Source organism: Elgaria multicarinata, chromosome 1 (genome assembly GCF_023053635.1).
Source record: "Elgaria multicarinata webbii isolate HBS135686 ecotype San Diego chromosome 1, rElgMul1.1.pri, whole genome shotgun sequence".
Lineage (NCBI taxonomy): Eukaryota > Metazoa > Chordata > Lepidosauria > Squamata > Anguidae > Elgaria > Elgaria multicarinata.
In genome coordinates, this window is record NC_086171.1 from 196302767 (window position 1) to 196316467 (window position 13701).

Here is a 13701-nt window from a genome sequence, read left to right on the forward strand (position 1 = left end):
AACAAGCGGATTTTCTCAACGGAGATACTTCCACAGGTTTTTGCTCATGGCCAAGTCATGTGACATGTTCACCAAGCACATTCAGGAGACAAAAATGCAAAACAAACCAAATTTGTATTGGCATGAATTAGACTTGAATTAGGTTTTTCAGAGTTCTACAAGCACTTTGTTTGAATGCTAGGGAGCTTATCATACTAGGGAAGCACGATACAATTAGCAGAAGGCTTTACGCCTTTTAGTTTCACTCATGGGAGACGTACTAAGGTTTTGCTGACTCATCTTCACATTTCCAGCAAATACTGATGATTTTTGCTCCTTCAAAGGAACCAGACATCCATGAGTTATCACAAGCTAGGACACCAGTTATTTCTGGCAATTGATCTAGGCTGAAGTGTTTTCCTTCCTTCTATACAATGCAAAAGAAAACAACTATGAGGCAATGATTGGCGTGGTGTGATATTTCAGTGCATATTCTGTTTGATTTGCAGATAGCTACCTTTTCATTATGAACATCATAAGGCATGGAATGGAAGGACAGCCATTTCAGTCAATCTAGCTGTCAGTATCCAGGAGACAGGGAATGATTATCCTGTGCTTTCTTGTAAATGTTCAGAAGGCAATATGCATGAGAGGGCAAAGATAAAGGTTTTTAGCCTTCATGGGGCCCTTCGTTCTGACCAATCCCAGGGGAAACTGCAAATAGGAAGCTGTGAAACCGGATATGGGAGAAATCCACAAAATACTTTATAGTTTCAACCACTTTACAAAATAAACCATCTCAAAGGAAGGAGAGAAATCATATCTAGTGTCACTGAGGCTGTGTCTGGTTACCAAGTGGGAAATGCTACTCGCCAATGGTGAGCAAGCAAGTGCTTAATTAAAAGGCTGCTTAATTAATTGGAAACAAGCAGCTCTCTGCTGTTATTTAAATTATGCCTGAAAGGGGAAAAATGCTACTATTGCTTATCCTCGCCTAGACAATGAACTAAAGCTACTTGGTGTATTCTATATTTGAAACTAAGGAGGTCAGCAGCTGGAAGAGACATCAACAATGAGACTTTTGTACTCTGGAGGAAAAAAGCAGCAATAAAATCAAAATGAACTCTTCTGCAAATGTGACACTCATGTGAAACCCCAGTACAAAAAACGGAGTTATACGCCCAAGAATTTGGATCTCTGAGATGGTATAGTTCACAAGTATTGGTACAAATAAGCAACAAAAGGTCAACTAACGAAATGATCAAAACATTAACATTCACAGCCGTTTTCTTGGGAAATGGCTTGCCTCTTTATGGTTCAAATGGCAACAGCTGTGCCCAGTATGTAACCTTACACGGTTCTCCGTTTGGTTAATGATATCTGTTTGTTTTTTAAAACCTCACTACATGACCTTGTGTCTAGACTGTGCTGAAAAGCAACAATCTTATCCTCCACCCTAATAATAATGCAAACACGCATAATGATGAATAAGTCCCCACTGTCATAATGGCTAAAAGCCCTTTTGCATGTTATTTGTACAATACAACTCCCAAAAGCCTCCAGAAGCAAATGCCAAGATGACATCCGTTACTGTTTGCTCAGCAACAGGCAGACATGGAAACTTCCGTTTCAGTCGTTGTTCCTGGTCTCTGAAGAGATACTCGGAAATATGTCACTCCCTGGTGACGCGTTGCTTAACTTGGACTTTGTTTTCATTAAGAATTGTGCCCTCCTGTACATAATTCTTTCCTGCTCTTGCTTCAGCTCAATGTACGAGCGGGAAAATGTGTGGAAGATGGACGTGACAGGAAAGGCCATGAGAAGGATTCCACTGAGGATGCTGCTGAGTGCCACCACCTGGCCTGGGATGCTTCTGGGTACCATGTCTCCGTAGCCCACTGTTGTCATGGTGATCACTGCCCACCAATAGGAAGCAGGGATGCTAGTGAACTCCTGGGAGTTTGCCATTTCATTTTCGATCACATACAAGAGGGGTGCAAACAGTGCAATGGCTACGCAGAGGAAAAGCAACAAGAGCCCAAACTCGCGGGTGCACCTACGAGCCGTGAGCCCCAAAGTCTGCAGGCCCAGCGAGTGCCTGGCAAGCCGCATAACATAGAGGATCCTCAAGGCACGGAGTATGCGGAGAACCAGGCCTACCTTGTCCAGGTAGATGTTGCCGGAGGTTGGCTTTTTATTACTGCTTACCGAAGCAGTATCCAGCAACAAAGTGATGTAATAGGGCAGAATGGCAATGATATCTATCATGGTTAATGGATACCTCAGGAACACAAACTTGTTCGGGGCTTGGATGAACCTCAACAGGAACTCCAAAGAAAACCATCCTACGCAGACAGATTCCACAATGAAAATGTTGTAGCACATCTGAGAACATTCGCCCTGGAGTGGAAGAGACAGATATTGCATGAGTGCCAAAGGTTAGTTGGCAAAAGTCAGAGGAATGTTTTATTAAGAACCAGGGTGGCCAATTACAAGTGTCCAAAAAAAACCAAAGAAGAAGAAAAAAAGAGGATGTTGATTTGCATGAACTGATTCATATATCTAGATGCAAATTCAGAAATAATTATTATAATTTAAACAGAAATATGGTGCATCTCACCATACCGTGGAAGACTTTCACCATACTGTGGAAGACTGTGTGCCTGCCTCTTCAGTCTGTTGCCTAAGATGCTAACTGTTGATGGGGCACAGTTCGTATGGTTAATTATCTTTAACTGGAATTGGGCAGGACAGGCTTTCAAATAGAGAATGCCTTCAAATAGAGGGCAGTCCTCTGGTAAGCCTTCAAACAGAGGACCGTCTTCTGTAAAGGAGGACACATGGGCCTTAGCTAGACCTACCTGTTCGTCTGCGACGGAGGGGAGAAAATCTCGCGATGATCCCATTTGTTTACATGCGGCGCGCGATGACTTCAGATGGAGAGGCGTCGCGCGCACCATTTTAATTTTTTTTTCTTAAAGAAGCAGAAAATATTTACTTTCCTCGCTCCCCCCACCCCACCCCTGATGGGCACAGCGCTCCTGAGGAGTGCTGCACCCTGTACGCAGGTCCCGGCTCCTCGCAAAGAGCCAGGAACAACTGTGGCACCCGGCCACACGTTCCGGAGTCTGGGGCTAAGCCCGAGACCGTGGAAAAACTGGGCCTAAAGGGGAGGGCAAGATCCCGGGGAAAGGGGGGGATCATCCCTCCCTGTTCCTGGGATCCCCTGTGCGTCATGTGGACGCACAGGGACGATCCCGGGGATCCACCCGGGATTTTGCCCGGTCTAGCTATGGCCATGGAGACCCTATGTCCAGATTACTCATCAGGATCAGGCCAAGGCCCATCTAGTTTTGCATTCTGTTTCCAACAGTAGCCGACTAGAAGCTTCTTAGGAGCCTTTTCCTATCGATTATCCTCAGATCAAGTATTCTGAAGTAGACTTCGCCTGCTTGGGAGGTTCTGTTAGAAATGCTGCTAATATCAACAGTGATGTGGGTTTTCTGAAAATTTTTGAATAGGATTTTTTCCCCTAGCCATTCTTCCAATGCAAATTAGGTTCATTTGCACAGGAAGCTTTTCAGTTTGCATTGGAAAATGTTCAGACGTCGTAGAGCAGGAGTGGGCAATGTGTGGCCCTCCAGAAATTTTTGGCCTACAACTTTCTTCATTCCTCACCATTGGCGCTGCTGGGTAAGGCTGACTGGAGCCACAGGCCAAAACATCTTGAAGACCACAAGTTGATCTAGACAGCTCTAATTTAGCATGCTTATTTTACTTATATTTAGTTTTTAAAATGCAATAAATACACAAAAAGCACCCCATATTAATATTTGACTTGATACACTACAAGTATTTGAGCTGAACTATTCGAGGGGGGAAATTAAAGTGCACATAAGGCAATTTAAATGTCATATTATGTAGAAATTTTAACTGAAATACTTGTAAAAATGTAAATACAACAGTATGTACTTCCCTTATGTTGTTTAAATTTAAGGGGGGGTGAACAAAGGTATTGGAAACCGTTGACACTGTGTAATTAATTTTAGCAAACCAAAGAACTGTGCCTGATATGACAGCCATTCATGTATTTCAACAGAGTTCAACTCTCCTCCATGAAGGTTGTTGGGGCACCATCAGTTTCGCTGTCACTGTTTGTTAGTTTCATTTCACTCTGAGACATGTATGTATTTCAGTGGCATATTATGAATTCTCTCACATATATGGAAAGGATAATCGCCCGAGAAGCATTAATAACAACTTTCAGGCCCAGCCCTACCATTAGCCAGAGAAAAGCAGCCTCCTCAGATGGGAGCAAGGTGCTGGAAGAGAGACCGGTGTGCCTCACAGCCTGCCCAATGTTTCCTAAGTTAGCCTGGTGCTTTCAGATTCAATGAAGGATGATGTTCCATCACCAGTGTTGAAGAAACAATCTAGTCCACTTTTGTACATGGAATGAGAGGGGGTGCCATCTTGCTCTTCACCTCAAGCAGCAAAATGTCTTGGGCCAGCCCTGTATCCACCCACCCACCCAAATCTCATTAATATTCATTTTCTCTAACCTGCCCACTTCCTGCTTCTTTTCTCCTCCCTGTTCCCTCTGGAATTGCTGCTCTCTCATGCAAACACCAGTCATGGGCCAGATCTACACCAAGCAGGATATAGCACTATGAAAGCAGTATGGAAGCGGTATATAAGAGGCAGGAGCCACACCAAGCAGGAAACAGCACTATGAAAGCGGTATATGGTTTGTGACATGGTGCCCAGATTTGTCAGTGCACGTCAATACCACCATAAAGCAGTAGTGTGGCTCTTGCCTCTTATATACTGCTTTCATTCCACTTTCATAGTGCTATATCCTGCTTGGTGTAGATCTGACCACAGTGCTTTTTGGTCCCTCAAGACACTTGCCTGTACTGAAACATAATACACATTACCTAATACCTTTTTGCAGACTTCTCAACCCATGGCTCTGCCCAGATGTGGACTACAACTCCCATCATCCATAGCCCATGCCTATACATGAGTGTTTCATGGCATGGGTATATCAATCACACTTTACATGCTTAGTGCAGGAAACATGCAGGTACAGCATTTACTGCATAAAGTCTGCAGCTGCCCTCGATCCCATTAAAACAACGGGATTTCAATTCATTGTAACTAAGCTCCATTCTGTAGGCCTTTCTGTAGAGCTTCTGCTGCGTACATATTTTTGGCAGCACCACACTGTCTTTTGGGCACATGTACAGTATTCTCCCTAGAACAAGTTCAGAGGGGAGTTGGGCGCAATATTAGCTGCTGTTTGTGTTTATTACAAAACAATCTCCCCACTTTCTTGGAGCAGTTTTTCAAGTGTAAATGAAACGGTGTAAAGAAAGTGTAAGATACTTAAAGTGGGCAGCCTGCCTGAACCACAGAGCGAGGGAAGCGGAAATCAGCCCTTTGATCTGGAGCAAGTACATGTGTCTTTTCAAGAGTTAAGGTGGCCGGGAAGGGGCGGGGAGACAGAGCTCAGCTTGGAACAGAAAAAATAATAATCCACACTTGCTGTTCTTTGCATCTACATCTATATGCAGCTGTAGTTACGGCTAACTTTTGCTGCTCTGAGTCTTTGATGTCCCAATTGTTTGGCTACTTGAGGTGAGGGAGAGAGTGGAGGAGGATTCCACACATCTTGTTTTCAGGGGGCTGCAGGCGCACAGGCAGGCACACCTTCAACTTACAAACTGCAGGCTAAGTGCGTCAATACCTTGAGCTAGCCAAACTTGTTGAGACAGTGCCAGGGTGACCATATGGAAAGGAGGACAGGGTTCCTGTATCTTTAACAGTTGCATAGAAAAAGGAATTTCAGCAGGTGTCATTCACATGCATGCAGCACCTGGTGAAATTCCCTCTTCATCACAACAGTTAAAGCTGCAGAAGCCCTGCCCTCTTTTGTATCTGGTCACTGTAGTATAGCTCCTGCTGCTTTAACTGTTGCGATATTTATTGGACTCCACAACGCCTTTTAAATAAGGGTTTGTCTAACTTGCATAATTGTTGGAGTTGTAATGCACCGAATGCTTCTTTAATTCAAATATTTTGGCAATGTCCAGTAGTTGCCCCCTTTTGGGAGGACGTTATAATAAGTATAAACTTTGTACTGAAACAATCTTTAATATGGAACGATGTGCAGGTCCTCCTAAACTACCCACCGGCTTCTTGGAAGTTAACACATGTATTTTCAGAGCCCTTATGACAGCTAAAAGACTTATACTATCACATTGGAAGGATAAATGCTCACCTCCCATAATTAGTGGACTGAGGACTTAACAACGCTATCAACATTTGGATGAGTGTTATATCAACGCCACTTGCGAGTGGATATATACATGGCTATATGGTCTGCTTTTCTTGAAACCAATGCATAACTCCCCCTCTTTTTTTGAATGGTATATCTGATGGGGGCAGTGATGATATCTCTATGTATGTAATGTTTCTTTGTTTTCCTTTTTCACAATTTATTTTTTGTTACGTTTTGTTAAATCCACAATAAAAAATTAAATTAAAAGAAAATCAACTTACTCTCTCCTCTTCCTCTCTTAAGCCAGGCATGGTGCTGATAGAGAGGTTGACTGCCGTGATGGTCACAAACAGCACAGATAAACAGGCAAACACCTTCCCAGGAATCCCAGACTGAGGCTTTTCCACCATATCTTGTAACTTCTTCATGCAAAGGCCGGCTTTTGTTTCCGCCACCGCTTCGCACTGGTTTTCACTGTCAACGAACTCATCCTCTGTGTCATTCAATTCTGCAAGTTCCTCCATCTTCTGCAGGTACCTCCTCTTGCAGCACCATTCCAAGTTGTCTTCCTCAATGCCCCAGTAAAGCAGCTCCTCTTGAAATGAAAGAGCACACATCTCTCTCAAGAGCCTGAGCTTCCCTGCCCGCAGGAAAGTCAAGATGGTCCTAAACGCCCCCGGGTTGCGATCAAAAAAGAACTCATTGCAGGTCACGTCGTAATCGTCGCAAATGTTGAGGATGTCATCGAAGTTGTTGCAAAATTTTAGCTGTCCCAAGCGGGTCATGGGGAACTCATCAAGAGTGGTCCATGGGAGTAAGTATTTAAAGCCACCCACATTTATGATGATGTGGCGCTTTCGGTCCTCTGGGTGAATGCTTTCATAGAGTTCTTCCCCAGGGCGAATGAGTTTGGCTCTTTGGTAAAAGACTCCTTTGAGAGTTTCTGTTTCAGCAAAGAAAGGGTGGTTGAAGGAGGCATCTGAAGCACAGCTCAGAGCACTGTAATCATAGTCCGAATTTTCTCCTGGTAGAAGAGTCATCTTGGTCACCAGGTTATTTCACATCACTTTGATGCTCCGGCTATTGATTTCTGCAGCAGGAACAAACAAACAAAAGTCTCAATTTGTGTTTTTCCTCATGCAACAGCAGGAACGAATGCTTATGCCACCGTAAATTTGTTACTATTGGATCCAGATTTATGCTGGATCAACTGTGCCGGTCGAAGTTCCTCGCCCCTCCTTCCCACCGCAGCCTTTCTAGCTAACATAGACAACATGGCTTAAATAAGCCACAGTGGTTTGTGGGATGTGCCAGGTGGCTTTTGAATTTTCAACAGGAGGTTGTTGTGTCATCTGAAATCAGCAGGTGGGCGGGGAGTTGTGAGAGGGTTAAACAACCCTCACATAACTCTTAAACAGATCATGGGTTATGCAAGGGTTGTTTAATGCTTGCACAAACCATCCCTGTCAACTTTGGATAACATGACAAGCTGCGGTTTGAATATTCAAAATGGCTGCCTGTCTGTGGTGCAGGCAGGAGGCCATTTTGAATAATCAAACTGCAGCTTGTCATGTCATCTGAACCCAGCAAGAGTGGGTCATCTTGGTCACAGTGGGCTGTTCGATCATGCGAACCAGCGCAGAGTCAGGAGACCATGAATGGGTATAGGGGCAGGGGGACCAAAGTGACAGAGCAGAGAGGGGTAAAAGCGCAACCCTTCTGCTGCCATTGGTAGTAATCCATGGGACCCTGATGTCTGCTGAGGAAGGCGGCACAGTGTCGGGAGCATGGGTCTGTACCATGCAGGCTCTGTGTTGGGAGAGAGGCTAGTAGCTCCTAGCAGAGGTATAGAAAGGGACGCCTGAGGATTTCACTGTGTCCACATTTCGATATGACCTGACCTCACTCACACCTCCTGACGGAATGTACGCATTATGATTTTGCACTTTTCTGAATTTCATACGATTTGTAAAAGGGCAAATTTTACAATAAAATGCAAACTTTCATTCAATTTTTTTTAAAAAAATCACATCTTAATCCAGAAGTGGAACATTAGATGAGCCCTGCTGGATCAGACCAACGGTTCATCTAGTCCAGCATTCTGTTCACACAGTGGCCAACCAGCTGGCCATGGGGAACCCTCAAACAGGACATGAGCGCAACACCACCTTCCTGTTCACATTTCCCAGCAACTGGTGTTGCCCCTGATCCTGGAGGTAGCATATGGCCATCATGACTAGAAACCATTGATCACCTTATCTTCCGTGAATTCATCTAATCCCATTTGAAAACCAGACAGAATAGACTTATGTCTGAATCAATGCCTTAAAGTGAAACACATGAACAACTAATGCAGACCATAAATAGGCAGGCACTATATTTCTACATGGCATGCTGCTGCTGCTACACTCCAGTTGAAGGGCCTCTGCTCAAACACAGACTGATGTCACTCACTATTCTGTGGGCCTCCGATAAAAAAGTAGATTCTGTAATCCTAAAGACTCACCACCCTTACACTGCAGAATAAAACTTTCCTGTACCTCTTACTGGCTTACAATTCCCACCAAGATGGTATAGAAGAATGTTTTCAAGCTCCTGCCATCATGGGAATCAAGGTGTTTATGTACTGACACCCCACAGCAGGGCTGTAGCTCATGATGGTAGAGAACATGCTTTGCATGTAGAAGGTCCCAGGTCCAATCCCTGGCATTGCCAGGAAGGACTCAGGAAGGTCTCTCTCTGAAAACATAGACTGCTGCTACCAATCAGTGTCAAGGTCATTGAGCCACATGGACCAATGGTCTGAATCGATGTAACGCAGCTTCCTGTGCCTACCTTCATACAAAGACCTTTGTCTACACAGGTGGGGAGCCTCCATCGTGGTGGCCCCATATTGTCCCAAAATACTCACATGGGGCTCTGCTAGGTCTGAATCTGCCCTGAGTAGTTCACTGATGATACAGGCAGACCGGCTGGCTCAAGAACTACTTTTCTTGTCAAATCTCACCTCAGCCATTAATATGCTTAGCGGGCTTAATGCGCTTACACCACATGCAATGTAGTGATAATACTTCCCTTAGATAATGAACCACTGAACAGAAAAGCAAGTTAATAGACAGAATGTGAAACAATTGGTTGTATTCAGCACAGCTGATGGCACCTCCAAATGATACAGTTCCCTGTTCTGCCAGCAGGGTGTGTGTGTTCGAAGATTGGCTGGAACTTCCCTTAAGAGCATATAGAGAAAGGGTTCTGATGATCCCTGTCCAGGTCCTATTATGAAATGTATCTGCTTATTTTGCATGATTCTGGCTTCCACAGGGTAGGAACAAAGAGCTATTTAGAGCACTGAAACTCTGTCCTTCTGACCTCTGGAATTCCTGCTCAAGCTGGTTGGGAGGAACTGACTATCAATCAGAGACAGCCAGTCCATTAAATCCCTTTTCAAACCCTTGCTCCCTTGTACAAGGTACTGTGGGCATCATCAATTCAATCCACGAGTGAGGGTATGACCACCTTTCCAAAGTTTACTTCGAATCTAGGGTAGGCAAAGGTGGAAAGGAAACGGCAATGATGATCCATTTCTGTAGATGCAGAAAGAGGTAGAATTCTTGGGCAGCTGCAAGAAAATAAGGATTGATGTCTTGATCTGTGTGTGTGTGGGGGGGAGGGGTTGCATGAAGGTGGAGTTATATCATTCTGTGTACTGAATTCTTGCAGGAAGAGAGACGTAAACCCATTCTTCATGTTTTGCCTTATGCTTTTGAACAGCATCTAGCACAACAAGATTTCTGTGTGATACAAACATGTAACACTTTCCCCAAACTGGTGCTCTCCAGATGTGTCAGACAACAACTCCCATCAACCTCAACCAGCATGGGCAATGTTGCAATCTAATGCACCATGTTAGTAAGGGGGCTGATGTATAGCAACTATTTGCTTAACCCAGAAAATTATCACTGAATGAGTTCCTTTTTCCACAATGCTGCAGTATTTTTCTGCTTGTTTGTACATGAGAAAGAACCAGAGACATACAGAGACCACATTAAGAACAGCTGAGTTGAGAAATAAAGGATACAGTCCTATCTACACTTACTTGGGAGTAAGCTCCACTGAATACAGTTAGACTTACTTCTGAGTAAACATGCAGAGGAATAGTCTGCACATATCCTAAGCAACTAATCTCACTCAGGGTGATGAAGGACTTTCTCTTTCTTTCCTTCTTCCTCTCCCCTCCCCCCCCGCCCACATTGAGTATATTCACCAAATCAAATTTAGGAAGCTGTATGATTGGTCCTCTATCAACAAGAATTCAATAAGTCTTTGCCAAATGGATCAGAGAAATCTGCTCTTCCCAGAACAGCAACTTCACTATTAAAATTCCACTTTGGATTCTTTCCTTCCCCCCCCCCTTCTAAACTTCCTCTGCAGCATTTTGATTTCTGCAATGCATCTGTGATGTAATCAGTGATCCTGTAAAAAAAGGGCTTTGCTACCATTTTGTGGTGCAGGCAATTTCAGAGCCATTCCCTGGATGAAAATGATAATGCAGTAGAAGTCGTGGTTTTCAGCAAAGTAAGCCGTAAAAGTCTGAACAGACTTGTGATGTCCTGGAACTTCTTAACTGCCATTTATTCTCCGTCCAATATGTTCCAGTTTAAGTACCAACATAATGAATGGCCTTTCCAAAAGAAGTCATTACCACAAGAACATTAAAGTGTTCTGCAGTTGCATCCTTCCTAGACTTTTCCGCATGGAAGAAAAGTCTATCGATGGCTGCTAGTCATGATAGTTAAATGCACCCTTTGGGTTTCAGAAGCAATATGCTTCAGAGTACCAGTCACTGGGGGATGACAGCAGGAGACGGCTATTGCCTTCAGGTCTTGCTTGTGCTTTTGTCAGGGACATCTTGTCTCCTACTGTGAAGAAGAGGATGCTGACTAGACAGACCTTTGCTCTGATCCAGCAGGGCTCTTTTTATGTAGATGTACTGACCTATGTACACTATACTCAGTAAAGCTCAGCAGATGTTAAAGGTTCAAAGGATTATTCTCCACTAGCTGAAACACACCTTAAATCTCACCAAAAAGAGCTCACCCGCACCTCACCTCCAGCCCAGGTGAGCTCTCAATTCTGATTTGGCAGGTTTAAAATCCATACATGACAAGGTCACCTCAAACTTTTGCTCCGCGCTCTAAAGCAGAAGCTGAAACAAAATGAGACGATCAGGCATCTCTGAGGTTTTACCAATAGATGAAAATAAACATTATGCTTAATTATCTCAACGCAGCTAGCTATTCACTGGTGCTGGACAATATTATACCAAATAACTTGTGGGCGGGAGGGGGAATCATTCACGCATTCAATCCTGGTTAAAGTTTTGGCTTTGTAGAAAGATTAATATGGACTCTATTAATAAACAGCAGTGATTTTGCAGGAAGTTAACTTTATTTCTTCCTAGAAGATTGTTTTGCAAATACAGTGAATCGGCTCAGCTCTTCATTCTTGCTACAGAGCTGATATTGCTGAGGGAAGGTGGGGATGGGGTGGGTAGCAATAAATACTTCCCCTGTAAATGGATTTCAAACACATTACATCCCACATAAGTTGTAGAAAGCCCCAAAGCAGTTTTTAACATAGACATCAAACAACAGCAGCTAACTCAACGACATTTGCAGTCTTTTGATAGTCTGTTGCAAAAGAAAACACTGCAAAGAGCAGAGACAACTGAAATGCATCAGCAACAAAGACAAATACTAAAGCCAGTTCTAGCTGAAAGCCCTGACAAGAATAAAGTATCAGTGTGAAAATATAAATTCATTGTTAAAACTAAACTTCTGTGCAACACAGTGCTCAAACTAAGAGAAAGCATTACTAACACAAGAGTGAGATACTGGAGGCAGAAAAACCGATATCAATAATATGCCAAGCCTGTCACAAGACTACACAGCAGTCACTCCATTGATTACAGATAAAGCAATCAAGGGGAAATATACAAAAGCCCCCAAAGGAGTCAATCAGCACAAAAGTTCAGTTGTTTGAAAACACACTTTGGCCGTTCGAGCAACGGAAAGCTTTTCTGTTTTAGCGTAAAGATTATCAAGGGGAATTTGGGATTCTACACACGGAATCCAATGCAGTTAAGGTAAATCTCAACATAGCCACCTGCTCTGTTCAAAGCACTCGTGTCCCATCGGAGCAACTCACCAAGTAATCGACCATATTCTACATCCTGTTGTTGTGGGATTCCTGTTCAGAGACTACCGTCTTGTGGCAAGCGAAGATGAGAATGGGCAAATGGAAGGAGTCATGCAAAATTAAAGCTACAATGCCAGAGAGTCCCGCTGATCGCGCGTGTGTGTTTCCTGTGAATAATCATACATAGGATCAGGCTACATACTCACAGACTTAGGATGGGCAGGAGAAGGGAGGGCACAGGCAGGTGGCTCTGCACCAAAGAGACCCTACTGGGACTGGTATAAGAGAGATGGGGCCATCAATAGGGCTATGTTGGGTGAAGGAAGACTCTTGCCTGAAACCCTGGAGATACCAAGCTAAATGGAACAATGGTCTGGCTCAGTATAAGGCAGTTTACTATGTTCCCTAATAACCGGTTAGTTTTATGGAGATAATAATAATAATGAAAACACCCCCGCATCATTCCTTCTATCGCTATTTGAAGCTTCCATCCCAGAATTAAGCTGAAATGGGGCTCACAGCAAAATAAATCCACCTAGCATACACTACCTGCGTCGATTGATCCGGATTAACTACAATCCCTGCTCCGTGTTTCAACATGGACGAGAAGCCCCACATTCCCCGAACTATAAACGTGTGTTGAAAAGGACGGTGAGAAAGAAACCACACTTGTTCTATCCCTTAAGCCTCCCCTTTGGGCTGGGAGGCACGGAAAAGGTCGTCGTGTAAATCTGGCGCGTTAACTCTTTCGGGCTGAAGATCCCGGGATGCGCCAAGATCCGTCCTGACTGCTTCTGATTCCTTGGCGGTTCCCACCCGGCTTCAGGTTGCTTCTGGAAGAAAGTTCGCCAGAAACTTGCCCAGAAGTTCGGCAGAGCTGATAGCAGCGGATCGGCTGTTGGAGAAAAGAGGGCCGAGAGGTGGCTGGAAAGGAAAAGAGAGGGGTGAAACGCACTTACTTGCAACGGCAGCGCCTTCGGTTCTCCAGGGAGGGCGGAGCAGGCGAAGAAATAGCCGGGGAGCGAGCGCGAACAGCAGCACTGAGCGAGGCGGAGGCACCGCGCCCCCAGATCGCAGGAGGCGGCGGCGGCGATGAGGCTGCGCCCACGGGACGCTCTCCGCTGCCGCTCCTTTGGAAGGGGAGGACATGGTAACGGCGGCTCAGGCGCCAAGGGCTGCCCGGGGCGGGGCGGGGGAGCTCGCGTTGGGGCTGCCCGGGGTACGGCTCCCGCGCAAAGGAG

At 44.6% G+C, this 13701-nt stretch overlaps 1 protein-coding gene across 1 annotated transcript; it reads right to left on the bottom strand.

The window, feature by feature from the left end:
* Window positions 1-1345: 1345 nt before the first annotated feature.
* KCNG1 (potassium voltage-gated channel modifier subfamily G member 1) lies at window positions 1346-13489 on the bottom strand. The gene is made up of 3 exons (XM_063120464.1): window positions 13420-13489; window positions 6544-7352; window positions 1346-2379 (listed from the first exon to the last, which is right to left on the bottom strand). The coding sequence occupies exons 2-3, from the start codon at window positions 7300-7302 to the stop codon at window positions 1609-1611; spliced, it is 1530 nt and encodes a 509-aa protein (XP_062976534.1). The 5' UTR covers window positions 7303-7352; window positions 13420-13489; the 3' UTR covers window positions 1346-1608.
* Between the last annotated feature and the right edge of the window lie 212 nt (window positions 13490-13701).

Excerpts from the sequence above, each read along its gene's own strand:
- KCNG1 (XM_063120464.1), bottom strand. The coding sequence starts at position 7,302 with ATGACTCTTCTACCAGGAGAAAATTCGGACTATGATTACAGTGCTCTG. Across the intron at positions 2,380-6,543 it reads TAAGAGAGGAAGAGGAGAGA|GGCGAATGTTCTCAGATGTG; the intron begins GTAAGTTGATTT and ends CTTCCACTCCAG.